At 46.3% G+C, this 13,719-nt stretch overlaps 2 protein-coding genes and 1 non-coding gene across 3 annotated transcripts in view; 2 read left to right on the forward strand and 1 right to left on the reverse strand.

Moving 5' to 3' along the window:
- Positions 1-3,152: 3,152 nt before the first annotated feature.
- Positions 3,153-13,222, forward strand: TRO (trophinin). The gene is given in 16 exon segments (XM_073889245.1): positions 3,153-3,273; positions 4,518-4,591; positions 4,878-5,501; positions 5,503-5,638; positions 5,641-6,062; positions 6,728-6,832; positions 6,948-7,011; positions 7,198-7,346; positions 7,863-7,954; positions 8,666-8,700; positions 8,703-8,741; positions 8,834-8,876; positions 9,287-9,349; positions 9,913-10,027; positions 10,996-12,917; positions 13,093-13,222. Coding segments are annotated over 14 exon segments (3,843 nt in total). The 5' UTR covers positions 3,153-3,273; positions 4,518-4,546; the 3' UTR covers positions 12,907-12,917; positions 13,093-13,222.
- Positions 6,778-13,719, reverse strand: part of PFKFB1 (6-phosphofructo-2-kinase/fructose-2,6-biphosphatase 1) — a 102,411-nt gene continuing 95,469 nt past the window's right edge. Inside the window, exon 13 of the mRNA XM_073889250.1 lies at positions 6,778-6,968. Coding sequence (XP_073745351.1) covers positions 6,904-6,968 — 65 coding nt within the window. The 3' untranslated portion in view covers positions 6,778-6,903. The remainder of the gene's footprint in view (positions 6,969-13,719) is intronic.
- LOC112808800 (small nucleolar RNA SNORA11) lies at positions 9,554-9,682 on the forward strand. Its single transcript, XR_003204434.1, has one exon. It is a non-coding gene; the product is annotated as a small nucleolar RNA SNORA11 (small nucleolar RNA).

Raw genomic sequence — 13,719 nt, forward strand, 5'->3', positions numbered from 1 at the left:
TATCTTGCAAAGTTGGTTCAATACTCACAAATCAATCAGTGTGATACAGCACATTAATAAAAAAAGGATAAGTACCATATGATCATTTCAATAGATGCAGAAAAAACATTTGACAAAGTACAACATACATTCATGACAACAACCCTCAACAAAGTAAGTTTAGAATAAACATACCTCAACATAATAAATGCCCTATATGGAAACCAAGAGCTAATATCATCTTCGAGGGGAAACAAAACAAAACAAAACTGAGAGCTTTTCCTTTTCAGTCAGGAGCAAGACAGAGATGTCCACTCTCACCACTGCTATTTAACATAATACTGGAAGTCTTAGCTACAGTAATCAGACAATAAAAAGAAATAAAAGGCATATGAACAGGCAAGGAAGAAGCACTATTTACAGGTGACATGATACTCTATAGAGAAAACCAGAAATATTCCATCAAAAAGTTGCTAGACCTGATACATGAATTCAATAAAGTCACAGAATACAAAATAATTGTGGACATACTTGTTACATTTCTATATACCAATAATGAAGCAACAGAAAGAGAAATTAAAGGAAAAAATCCCATTAAAAATTGCTCCAAAAATAATAAGACATCTAGGAATAAACCTAACCAAGGAGGTGAAAGACCTGAACTCTGAAACTATAAAGTATTGATGACAGCAATTGAAGAAGACACAAATAAATGGAACGACATTCCATGCTCATGGCTTGGAAGAACAAATACTGTTAAAATGTCTATACTATCCAAAGCAATCTACACATTTAATGCAATCCCTATCAAAATACTAACAGCATTTTTCACAGAGCTAGAACAAACAATCCTAAAATTTGTATAGAACCACAAAAGACCTGAATAGCCAAAGCAACATTTAAAAGAAAAACAAAGCTGGAGGCATCACAATTCCAGACTTCAAGTTATATTACAAAGCTGTAGTGAACAAAACAGTATGGTGCTGGCACAAAAACGGACACATAGATCCTTGGAGCAGAATAGAAAATCCAGAAATGAACCCACAGCTATATGGTCAGTTAATCTTAGACAAAGCAGGAAAGAATATCCAATGAGAAAAAGACAGTCTCTTCAACAAATGGTGTTGGGAAAACTGGACAGCAACATGCAAAGAATGAAACTGGACCACTTCCTTATATCATACACAAAAATAAATTCAAAATAGATTAAAGACGTAACTGTGAGACCTGAAATCATTTAAAAAAATGTAAAAGAGAACACAGGCAATAACTTTTTGACATTCGCAATAGCAACTTCTTACTAGATATATTTCCAGAGGCAAGGGTGGAAAAAAAGCAAAAATAAACTATTGGGACTACATCAAAATAAGAAGCTTCTACACAGTGAAGGAAACAATCAACAAAACTAAAAGGCAACCTCATAATGGGAGAAGATATTTGCAAATTACATATCCGATAAAGGGTTGGTATCCAAAATATACAAGGAATGTATACAACTCAACACCTCCCCAAACCACCAAATAATCCAATTTAAAAAAATGGGCAGAAAACAGAAATAGACATTTCTCCAAAGATGACATATAGATGACCAACACACCGAAAAAATGCTCATCATCCCTTATCAGGGAAATGCAAATCAAAACTACAGTGAGCTATCACCTCACACCTGTTAGAATGGCTAAAACCTGTAACACAAGAAACAGCAGGTGTTGGCAAGGATGTGGAGAAAAAGGAACACTAGTGCACTGTTGGTGGGAGTAAAAATTGGTGTGCATCCACTATGGAAAATAGAATGGAAGTTCCTCAAAAAGTTAAAAATAGAACTACCTTATCATCCAACGATTGTACTAATGGGCATTTACCCAAAGAACACAAAACCACTAATTCAAAGGGATACATGTACCCTTATGTTTATAGAAGCATTATTTATAATAGGGAGAATATGGGAGCAGAGTGTCAATGGTTTGATGAATGGATAAAGAAGATGTGGTAGATACATACAATGGGATATTATTCAGCCATACAAAATGAAATCTTGTCATTTGCAATGACATGGATGGATCTAGAGAGTATAATGCTAAGCAATATTAAGTCAATCAGAGAAAGTCAAATATCATATGATTTCAGTCATGTGTGGTATTTAAGAAACAAAACAAAAAGGGAAAAAAGAGAAGGAGCAAGAGAGAGAAATCAAGAAACAGACTTAATTATAGAGAACAAACTTATGGTTACCATAGGGTAGATTGGTAGGGGGATCTGTTAAATTAGGTGATGGGGATTGAGGAGTGCACTTGTGATGAGCACAGGGTGATGTATGGAAGTATTGAATCACATATTTGTACACCTGAAGTTAATATCACACTGTATGTTAACTAACTGGAATTAAAATAAAAACTTAAAAAGTAACCTATTTAAAACAATATTTAGAAAAAAATAGATCTGACTTCTTTAGGGACAAGCATACTATCTTACTTGTCTTTGTTTGCCCATATCCAGTGAGCGCCTTGACATAGCTGTATACCCAATGTATAATTAAGGATTGAGTGAATAAATAAATGCTCTAGGAGAACTGTTTGCTGCACTGGGGAGTAGTGCTCCATTTTACAAGAGAGAGTCTAAGTAGTTGCTTAGTGTACCAGGAAAGGAGGAACATGGTCCCAGTAAAATTTTTCAGATAAGTTGATATTCATTTAAAGCATCAATATAGTCATCGGGGATATAAAAAAAAATGGTAGCCTTTCTTACCTTTACTATTTTTATTCTGAATTGTATATGATGTGGGGGGCACCCTATCTCTTACTGTTTAGAGCCTCTAAATGTCTTAATCTGGTCATACTTGAGAGAGGGAAAGGAATATGACCTGGTCCCCTGTCCCCAGAACAGCTCCTGGGGAGAGAGACCCAGACACACACTACAACAACACACTCTGTAATTAATGTTGGCATAGAGGGGGCTGTAGGAAGGGATGTGGGAGCTCAGAGAAGCACAGTCCTCTTAGGGGGGAACAGAGCCATCAAATAAGAATGGGGATACAGGGTGGGGGATAGAGAAATCAAATGGGACTAGGAAAGAGCGATTACTGAATAACCGATAGTAAGCAGAAAAGAGACCACACTGAGGAGAATGGAAAGTTGGAAGCAGTGAGTGAAGGAGGAGGTTGACAAGCAGGGAAGGAGACCCCTCTGGAGGTGGAAAAAGACAGGACCACTTCCGGCTGGGGAGGGGAAGCCAACAAGCTCAGACCTAAGGAGAGGCTTGGAGAGAGCGGACGCCTTCTGGACTCCAGAGGACGAGGTGAGCTAAGGTACCCAGCTTTGGTGAAGACCCTGTGGGAGCCTCTGAGCTATGGCTTCAGTGTGCTTGACTCCACAGACCCTAAGGTGAAGAAAACCTGCTGCGGGTTCAGAAGCTAACTGCATTAATGTGGTCGGGTTTAGAGGTGCTTGGACCCTCTTCGTACGGGAGATAGAGGGGACAGAATCCCCTTTGGGCCTTATAATGGAAACATCTGGACTCTGTTCGGGCCGCAGAAAGGAGGGATGCAGACCCGGTTCGGACTGCGGGAAGATAAAACAATCGTTCAGGCAGTAGAAAGGAGCAGAACCCAGTTCGGGAGGGTGATAAGCTATGGCAGGACTCCGGTAGGCTGGTGAAAGGGGACAGGATCCGGTTTGGGCCACAGAAAGTAGGGATCAGGACCCAGAAATGAAGGGCAGAATCCCTTTTGAATAGCAAGAATGGCTCAGACGGAAGCGAAGAACGGCTAGGACCTCGTTGATTATGGTTTGAAAAGGGAAGGGACAGAAGCTGGTAGTATTCGGGAACAAGGAATACACAAAAGCGTTAATACCATTGGATCTGTGGGTGGGGTATCGATGTCGCAGAAAGGGTGGGACCGGTCACTTGCAAACGTGGAAGTGGGGGAGCGGTTTGGGGGAAGGGGCAGTGCAGGGACACACTGCAGAGAGGACGGAACGGGCGTATTAAGGAAAGGGGAGGTGCGGAGAAGTACTGCAGAAAGGAGGGAGGGGGCATATCGGGAAGGGGTGGTGCATGTTTGTACCGCAGAGTAGAAGTGGGCGGTGTTAGGGAAGGGGCGGTGCAAAGCAGTACTGCAGAGGGAGCGGGCTGGTGTTGCGGGAAGGGCTGGACGGAAATGTGATGCCGTTAGGACTGAGACGTTCTGCTTCTCTGAGAGCAGGGGTTATCTGTGAGATTGAGGTGGTCAGACTGTCCAGTACACCAAAGCGCATGTGCTCCAGTTGGCACGCATGCGCACTATTAAGTTGCAGTACGGGCGTGGGGGGTGGGGGGCGTGTGTTTTAAGGGGCGGGGCTGTAGAACTGACTTGCAGTTTCTTGGAGGCAATGGGGCTAGGGTTCGGATAGGTGGTCTGGGTTTCTAGATATGAGAACCCCATAGTTGAAGCGTTTGGGGACCAAAGTTGGATGAGATCCCCCTTCTTTCAGGATAGTGGGAGGTCTGGTGAGTCTCCCTCTCCTTCTTATTCTCCCCTAATTCAGGCCCCTTCCCCTCAGGCTCAGCAGTTACTCGACCTTTCAGAAAAATGGATAGGACAAATGACTGCGGTTATAGGATGCTCCCATTCCAGGTGAGGCCTCTCTGCATTCTCACCAGCCCATCTGCCCAGTCCTGAGGTCATTTACTGATCTTGAGCCCCCTACCACTCTGTAGTTGAAGAATTTCCTGCCTAACCTGTCCTTCCTTGCAAGGTGAAGGAGGGGGAGAGGAAAACCTGCCTGACTTTAGCTCCTGCTCCCTCCCTCTTCCCTTATCCTCCCCTTTAATCACTGCTCAGAGGAAGGGGAGGCCTTCGTGGAAAGGGTGGGCTGTAGGGAGGCCAAATGGTTCAGCCGATCATAATCCTAAGTGTGTAGGGCCCTCTGCTTCCCCCTGGGAGCCTGGGGCTTCACTTTCCTCCAGATATACAGACTGAGATCACAGAAGAGGACAGTGTCTTGCTGATGCATACCCTCTTGGCGGCAACCAAGGACCCTCTGGCCATGGACCCTCCAGTTGCCAACCAGCCTAAGAAAAGCAAGACCAAGAAGGCCCCTATTAAGGCTATTACTAAGGCCATACCTGCTGCCCGTACAGTCTCATCTGCCAATGTGATTGCCACTGACAAGCCTAAAGTAACTTTGCAGGCTTTAAACCGGCCTATCATCCCCCAGATCAACCAGGCTTCAGCTACCACTGAAGCAGCCAATACTCAGGCTTCTTCAGTCACTGCTCAGCCTAAGAAAGCCAATAAGACAAAGAGAGTTACTGCTAAGGCAACCCAAGGCTCCCAGTATCCAACTGGCAAAGAGAGTGTCACTACACAGATCAAGTCGTCCTTGCAGGCCCTAAACCTACCAGACATCCTGCAGGCTATCCAGGCTCCAGTTACCAGTGGGTCAGCTAACTCCCAGGCCTTGATAGCCCCCACTAAGTCTAAGAAAGTTTCTAAAGCTAAGAAGGCTGCCAATAAGGCCATAACTAGTGCTATTGCTATCTCCATTGGCTCCAACCACTACCCACACAGCTACCACCCAAGGCCAAATTAATAATGAGGCAGCCACTACCCATGCCACAGCAGCCTGCATCAGAACTAATAGAGCCTCTGAAGCCAAGAAGGCAACTGTTAAGGTCATAAATACACTGAACTCCTAGAGACCCCAAATGCTGAGAGAGCTAGCAGGCAGACTGAGGTCTCAGCAGTAGCTAACTGGCCCAAAAAATTCAAAGGCAAGAAGGCTGCCAAAAAAGGCCCAAAATCTGCCTATGAGGTCTCTGAGGTTCCACTTGCTGCTCAAATGATTACAAACCAAGCCCTAGAAGCTGCCCTTCAGGTCAAGAGAGGGTCCAGGGTTCATAACTCTGCCACTAAGACCCAGGGAGCTGAAAACCAGACTAAAATTGTAGACCAAGGGGCCCAGGCCAAGATGGCCACCTTTAAGACCAACATAAGTGCCCTTGAGACTCAGGTTGCTGCTGCTGTCCAGGCCCTGGCAGATGACTACCTGGCCCAGTTGAGTCTGGAGCCTACAACCAGGACCCGGGGCAAGAGGAACCAAAAGGTGAGATCTCTGACATCACCATCCTTAACTTTTCACTTCTTTTCCATTCCTATCCTCCTAGTTTGTTCATTTGTTCTATAAAAGTTTACTGAGACTTTTTACCCTGAGCTAGTCCCAGTGTTTGGATAGGCTGTGAGAGATGCTGAGAAGAATGTGATATAGTTCCTGCTCCCTGACAGTTCACAGATTGGCGGGGGAAATAATACACCCATACACTTAGCTACAACCTGGATATAATTCAACTGTTATTTACATAGTAGTTACCATGTGCCAGGGTCTTGGGTAGTCATACAGGTTGTGTCTTTATGTTTTGAAAGTAACTCCTACTATCCAGGGATCATAGATCCCAGTTTTACAGATGAGAAACCGAGTCCCAGAGAGCTGAAGTGACTTGTCCAAGGGATAGAGTTAGCAAAGTTAGTGGTGGCCTAAAGAAGAGGAGGAACTCCAGGTCCTGCCCTTGGGTTGCTTCTGTCCTGATACAGAAATGAAACTCCTGGCTGGAAGACAGTGAAAGACAAATCTAGGACTTAGGGTGGCCAATTGTAAGGTCAGGAGCCACTACAAGAAGGGTTTGGGGAATTTTCAGGAGAAAGTAGGGTAAGGAAACAGAGCCATCTCTTTCACCTGGTGACTCTGGACCTTCCTTCTTTCTAATGATGTAGTCAAAGCATCTGAATGGGGATGAGAGAGGTGGCAGTAATTACAGGTTGATTCCATGGGGCTGGAGGCCTCCGCCACCCCGAGACGTGGCCATTTTGCAAGAAAGGGTAAGAATCCAATGCTGTCCAGTCTCTTCTCTTTTTCACCTCCCATCTTTTCTATCATTCTTCCAAGTTTTCTAAAAACATATTGAGATCTCCCCATGTATTCCTCTTCTCCCAGGCAAATAAGTTGGTGAAATACCTGTTGGTTAAGGACCAGACAAAGATCCCCATCAAGCGCTCAGGTAGAGTCATAACAATCTTCCTCACTGAAATCTCTCTACTCCCCTCTCTCCCATGCCGTGGAGTAACCATTTACTTTTATAGCCTCTTCATTCTCTCATATGTCCTCCCCTGCCCTCCTCACACTCTGCCATGGCTGGCATCTCCCATTAACACAGTTCAGAACTCAGACTGCACTGACTCCACAGGCTGGCCAAAGGGCTGCAGCTCTGTGGCCCCTGCTCAGCCCAGCTGCTCCCACCTCACCCTTCCTACAGACATGCTGAAGGATGTCATCCAAGAATATGATGACTATTTCCCAGAGATCATTGAACAAGCAAGCTACGATCTGGAGAAGGTGAAGGGGCAGCCCTGGGGGATGGGCCCAATGGGGAAGCCTTGAATCAACAAAGACATACATGTCCCTTCTGGGATAGACCACAAAGACTCACTAATCCATCCCCATCACTATGCAGTTGGGCATACAGTGGTCCAACTAGGAACATAGACTAGCCCAGGGTCATACAGCAAATCAGTGGTAAAACACAGCTAAGACTCAATCCTCCCAACTTAGTCCTGTCTGATGCTGGATGTGTCCTGTAATGTATTTCAAATGCTCACCTCTCCTTTTCATTCCCTAGTCTCTATCTCACTAAATCCCCACTAATTACAGAAGTGATGCTGATAATAGTACATTTCTTACCTGTTTTCTGTAGTGGGGACCACTTAGCTAAGTGCTTTACCTGCACTATCTCACTGATTTCTCATATACACTTAAAACTCCAGCTACACAGGGAACTGTGGGATTCTCAGGAAGCTCACTGATGCCTAGGCTGAATTTTGTGATCTCACGGGCTATTCTTTTACTTGGCAGATGTTTCGAGTCAATCTGAAGGAAATTCATAAGCAAAGTAGCTTGTATATTCTCATCAGCACTCAGGAATCTTCCGCAGGCATACTGGGAACGTAAGCTGGGAAAGGGCTGGGGTGGGAGGGTGGCTCTACTTCTGTCTCTGGCACTACCCCATCCCTGTCATCTCTCCCCACATCTCCTTGGAGAGGCAGGAAGACAGGACCTAAAAAGTCCCCGTTCCAGTTCCTGCACATAGTTGGAGTCCTGCACATGGTAATGGTGCTTGATTATGATTGACTGAAGGGTGTAGAAGCCTGGAGCAGTGCAATCCTCCTGTCAGGTTTTCTGTTTCTCCAGAAGCTTCCCAGGAAAGCAGCCCTGTCATTGCTTGTCTCCTCCTACTGGCTTTGGTAGTGGGGTTCTGTAGGAAAGTTTTCCTGGTGTGGGTGAATCATGATGCTTGAAGGACAGGAGCACCACTGGGGCTGTGCCTAGAATTCTTTTGGGGCAGAGGGGTCTGGGAGAGAAAGAAGGGACTCACATTGGCTGGGTCCCTGGGTTGTCCCAGGTTGACAGGCATTCTTCCATCCTCTTGGCTACCTGGGGTGGGGTAAGATTGGATTTTCCCCTTCTACTCAATAGGAGACTGAGACTCAAGAGTCCAAGAGCCTTGCTCAGGGTCATATAGAGCTTGAAGCATAGACTGGGCAGAATTCTGTCACGTCTGAGGAATCTGGGAGAGGATAGCCTAGTGAGCTGGCTGGTGTGTTTTTTGCAGATGGCCGCTGGACATAAACCTTCTCTCTACCTTGTTATTCCCCTAGGACCAAGGACACACCCAAACTAGGTCTTCTCATGGTGATTCTGTCATTTTTATGAATGGCAACAAGGCCAGTGAGGGTGAGTGGCTGGGCATGCAGCTGAATGGGTGGCACAGTTGGAATTCTACATATTCATTTTCTGTCCCTGTCTCCTTTTGCCTCCCCTTGCAGCTGTCATCTGGGAGGTGCTGCACAAGCTGGGGCTGCGCCCTGGGTATGATTGGGCTCTCTCAGCGCTTGCTGTCCATGTTGTCGTTTGGAAAGAGAGGATGGCCCCAGGACTGCATCAGCTTGGTGGTCTGGTGGAGTGGGTGGGGGTGCTGGACTGGGTAGAGGGTCCAGGGCTCTGACCTGGGTGGATGGGTGATATGGTCCTGAACTCTCTGCATCTTCCCACCCCTATGTCATTCTAAGCTGAGATAGAGGATAGAACTTAAGGGGCATCCCTGACAAAGAACCAGCTGGCCTCAACTTGCTGCTTCTAGTGACCATGTGTTTACTACTTTCCTGGCTTCACTGGGACTGCTGCATGTGCTAGAGAGGTTTCTTCCATGTTGAGAAATGCCTCTTCCCTCATCTGGGAAGTTTTCATTTCTGCTTATGGGTTATTTTTCCCATTGTCAGGGTGAGGCACTCGCTCTTTGGGGAAGTAAGGAAGCTCATCACAGACGAGTTTGTGAAGCAGAAGTAAGTGGTGTTTGGGGGCTTTGTCTGGCCCTGAAGTGTTCCGAGTGTGCTGGTCTGGTTCAGAAAGTGCTCAAACAGCTCTTTTATTACACTAGCTTTAGAGGTAGTATGGGTATCCTATGCCCTAGAAATGAATCCTGTCCACAATTCCCATGAGTGGACAGTTCCAGGACTGGGCTAGACCAAAGACAAGGCCCTGGCTTTGGGGTGTGCTCAGAGCAGGGTGCCTGAAGAATGGCTCCTCTGTTTACAACACACCCAATAGGAACTTGGGTTTACTCCTCACAGGTGGCAAGATACTTTGGCCTTCCTGTGACATCATGCCCTATACATGCCTTCTCTGAAGCATCAAGTGACTGCCTTGCACAGGTCCAAAGGGAAATGACTCAATATTGGAGACCAATACCATGAACTGTGTTTGGGAGTGAGTCTGGGGAAGGAAGGTCTTAGAAATCCTTCTCCAGGAGCTGAGTTTAGTATTTGAAGGAAGTTGCCACCTGGTGCCCAGTGGTTGCACAACAGATTTGTTTGGTTAGAAGCAAGTTTCATTTCCTTTCTCTAAGGTATCTGGAGTACAAGAGGGTCCCTAACAGCAGACCACCTGAATATGAGTTCTTCTGGGGCTTGCGCTCCTACCATGAGACTAGCAAGATGAAAGTCCTCAAGTTTGCATGCAAGGTAATAGGAGAGCTGCCCTGACTTGTCATATTAAGGGTACCCTAGCTGAGGCACACTGTGTGCAGGGATAGTTAGGTACAGGGCAGCCTGCAGTTAGTATATAAGTGTATGGAACTTCACTGATGTCTGAGAATGCTGTCGAACATAAAGTTTACTTTGTTTCATTCTTTCTTTCATAATTTGTGTTAGTCTGCTTGCACTGTCTTAACAAAATAATACAGACTGGGTGGCTTAAACAACAGAAATTTATTTTCTCATGGTTCTGGAGGCTGGAAGTCTGAGATCAAAGTCCAGCAGTGTCAGTTTCTGATGAAGCCTCTCCCTCTGGCTTGCATATGAATGTCTTCTTGCTGTGTTCTCACATGGTTGAGAAAGAGCCTCTTATAAAAACACTAATCTTATTGGACCCACCGTTATGACCTCATTTAACTCTACTTCTATAAAGGCCCAGTCTCCAAATATAGTCACACTGGGGGCTGATGCTTTAACATATGAATTTGGAGGGAGAGACACAAACATCCAATCCATAACATACTTTCTTTTCATTTCCCATCTTCTCAGTGAGGTTAAGTAACTTGTCCAAGGTCACACAGCACCTTAGTTATCAGAGCTGAAATTGGATCTCAGGACTGATAGAGCCCCAGAAAGCTAAGAATTAAAAAAAAAAAATACGGCTGGAGTGCTGGTGGCTCAGTTGTTAAGCAGCTGCCTTCGGCTCAGGTCATGATCCCAGGGTCCTGGGATTGAGCCCCACATCGGGCTCCCTGCTCTGCGGGGAGCCTGCTTCTCCCTCTCCCGCTCCCCTTGCTTGTGTTCCCTCTCTCACTGTCTCTCTCTCTCTCTGTCAAATAAATAAATAAAATCTTAAAAAAAATACGGCTATTGATTTTATACAAAGCTCATAGTGTGTACCTAATGCATAATTACAAATGTTATTGTCCTTATATTGATTATCATTCCCATTTCAGGTACAGAAGAAAGACCCCAAGGACTGGGCTGCTCAGTACCGGGAGGCAGTGGAGATGGAAGTCCAAGCTGCAGCTGTGGCTGCAGCTGAGGCTGAGGCAAGGGCTGAGGCAAGAGCCCAAATGGGGATTGGAGAGGAAGCTGTGGCTGGGCCCTGGAATTGGGATGACATGGATATCGACTGCCTAACAAGGGAAGAGTTAGGCGATGATGCTCAGTCCTGGAACAGATTTTCATTTGAAATTGAGACCAGAGCCCAAGAAAATGCAGAAGCCAGCACCAACATCGACTTCAGCAGAGGAGCTAGCACCAGGGCTACCTTCAGCGATAGTGCTAGTATTAGCTTCAGTGGTGCGCCCAGCCCCAGTGGTGGCTTTGGTGGCAGAGCTGGCATTAGCTTTGGTGGCACATCCAGGACCAGTGCCAGCTTCAGCAGTACAGCCAGCATTTGCTTTAGTGGCATACCCAGCACTAGCACTAGTTTCAGTGGTGCAGCCAGCATTAGCTTCAGTGGTGCAGCCAGCACCAGCTCTAGTTTCAACAGTGAAGCCTGCATTAGCTTTGGTGGCACATCTTGTAACAGTGCCAGCTTTGGTGGTGGGGTCAGCTCCAGTTTCAGTGTCCCACTCAGCAGCAGTCCCAGTTTCAGTGGTGGAGCCAGCTCTGGCTTTGGAGGCACACTCAGCACCACTGCTGGCTTCAGTGGTGCACTCATTACCAGTAGCAGCTTTGGCAGTATACCCAGAACCAGCACAGTTTTTAGTGGTGCACTTAGCACCAGCACTGGATTTGGTGGCACACTGAGCACTAGTGTCTGCTTTGGTGGCTCTCCCAACTCTGGTGCCAGCTTTGGTGGCACACTTACTACCAGTATCTGCTTTGGCAGCTCTCCTAGCACCACCACTGGTTTTGATGGAGTACTCAGCACCAGTGTCTCCTTTGGTGGCTCTTCTAGCACCAGCGCTGACTTTGGTGGTACACTAAGCACCAGCATCTGCTTTGGTGGCTCTCCCAGCACTGGTGCCAGCTTTGGTGGTGCATTCAGCACCAGTGTTGGCTTTGGTGGTGCACTCAACACCAGTGCTGGTTTTAACAGTGCTGCCAGCACTAGTGCCAGCTTCAGCAGTGCACCCAGCACCATCTCTGGCTTTGGCGGTGTGTTCAGCACCAGTGCTGACTTTAGTGGGGCACTTAGCACCACTACTGACTTTGGCATTGCTCCTAGTACCAGCATTGGCTTTGGTGGATTTCCCAGCACTAGCCTCTGCTTTGGCAGTGTGTCTAACACCAACCTATGCTGTGGTGGCCATCCTAGCACTAGCACCTGCTTTAGTGGTGCTACCAGTGCTAGTTTTGGTGATGGATCCAGTGTGACTACTGGTTTCATCTTTGGCAATGGGTTAAGCACCAGTGCTGGATTTAGTGGTGGACTGAGCACCAGTGCTGGCTTCGGTAGTGGACCAGGGACCAGTGCTATCTTCGGTAGTGGACTGAGCACCAGTGCTGGCTTTGGTGGTGGACTGATCTCGAGCAATGGCTTTGGTGATGGACTGGGCACCAATGCTGGTTTTAACAGCACACTTGATACAAGTGCTGGCTTTAGTGGTGGCCTCAGCATCAGTGATGGCTTTGGTGCTGGGCCTAATAACGGCTTCAACGGAGGACCAAGTACCATCATTGGCTTTGGCAGTGGTTCCAACACCAGCACTGGCTATATTGGCGAACCCTGCACCAGCACCAGCTTCAATGGTGGACCCAGTTCTATCATTGGCTTCGGCAGTGGACCAAGCACAGGTGCTGGCTTCAGCAGTGGACCAAGCAGTGGTGCTGGCTTTGGCGGTGGACCAAGAAATGGTGCTGGCTTTGGTGGTGGAGCCACCAGCCTTGGTGCCTGTAGCTTCTCCTATGGCTAGTGAGGTTTCAGGTAATTACAACATTGCCACAGCCATGGCCCATGGGAATGGATATAAGAGCTGAGAAATGTTATAAGAAACCCCAAAGTGGGAGGTTTGGGTGGGAAGATGAGGACAATGAAGGAAGTATGAGAAAACAGTATATTTGGTGCTAAAATGTGTTCGTGTTTGGTGTTTTGTTTTCAGGTGTATTTCCCAGGTTTACAGATACGGCTAATGAATTGCAGCAGTTCTTCCCAAGGAGCCAAGGTACATCCTTGGAATTTTTGTCCACACAGCAGTATAAGCAGATATTATCAATTAGCTGAGGGTGACACGCTATGAAAAATCTGCTTGCTGATCCTACTTTGTTGTTTGCTTCTTGTGTGCTGTCATATTTTGGTATCAGAGTTACATTAAATTTGCAAGATGAATTGGAGGTTTTTGTCTATCTTTTATTGTGCTTAGGTTGTTGTGAGTGACATTACAGGTTCATAGAAGAACTAGAGATCAGTGTAGCTCTTCAAAGAAGGTGGGCTGCAGCTTTAGGCTAAAATGAAAGTATGATTTCAGTGGGATAGAGACCTGGAGAGAGCATGGCAGGCAAGGGGATTATAGATAGAGCAAAGATATAGGGGGGAAAAGCCTAGAATAGAAGGCAGAGGGAGAGGGTTCTGGACAGTAAATATAGATTCATTTTGAGACATTTGTATAAGAATGGAGAGATAAAGTGGGACTAGATGTTGACACAGGAACAAGGGAGGGTTTTCTTGAGATAAGAGAGAGAGAGATCTGAGCATGTTGCAGAGAGTGTGGGGGTAAAAGCCAATAAAG

The sequence above is a fragment of the Callorhinus ursinus genome, unplaced genomic scaffold (genome assembly GCF_003265705.2).
Source record: "Callorhinus ursinus isolate GAN/ISIS: 27379988/994484 unplaced genomic scaffold, GSC_fseal_2.0 scaffold104, whole genome shotgun sequence".
NCBI lineage: Eukaryota > Metazoa > Chordata > Mammalia > Carnivora > Otariidae > Callorhinus > Callorhinus ursinus.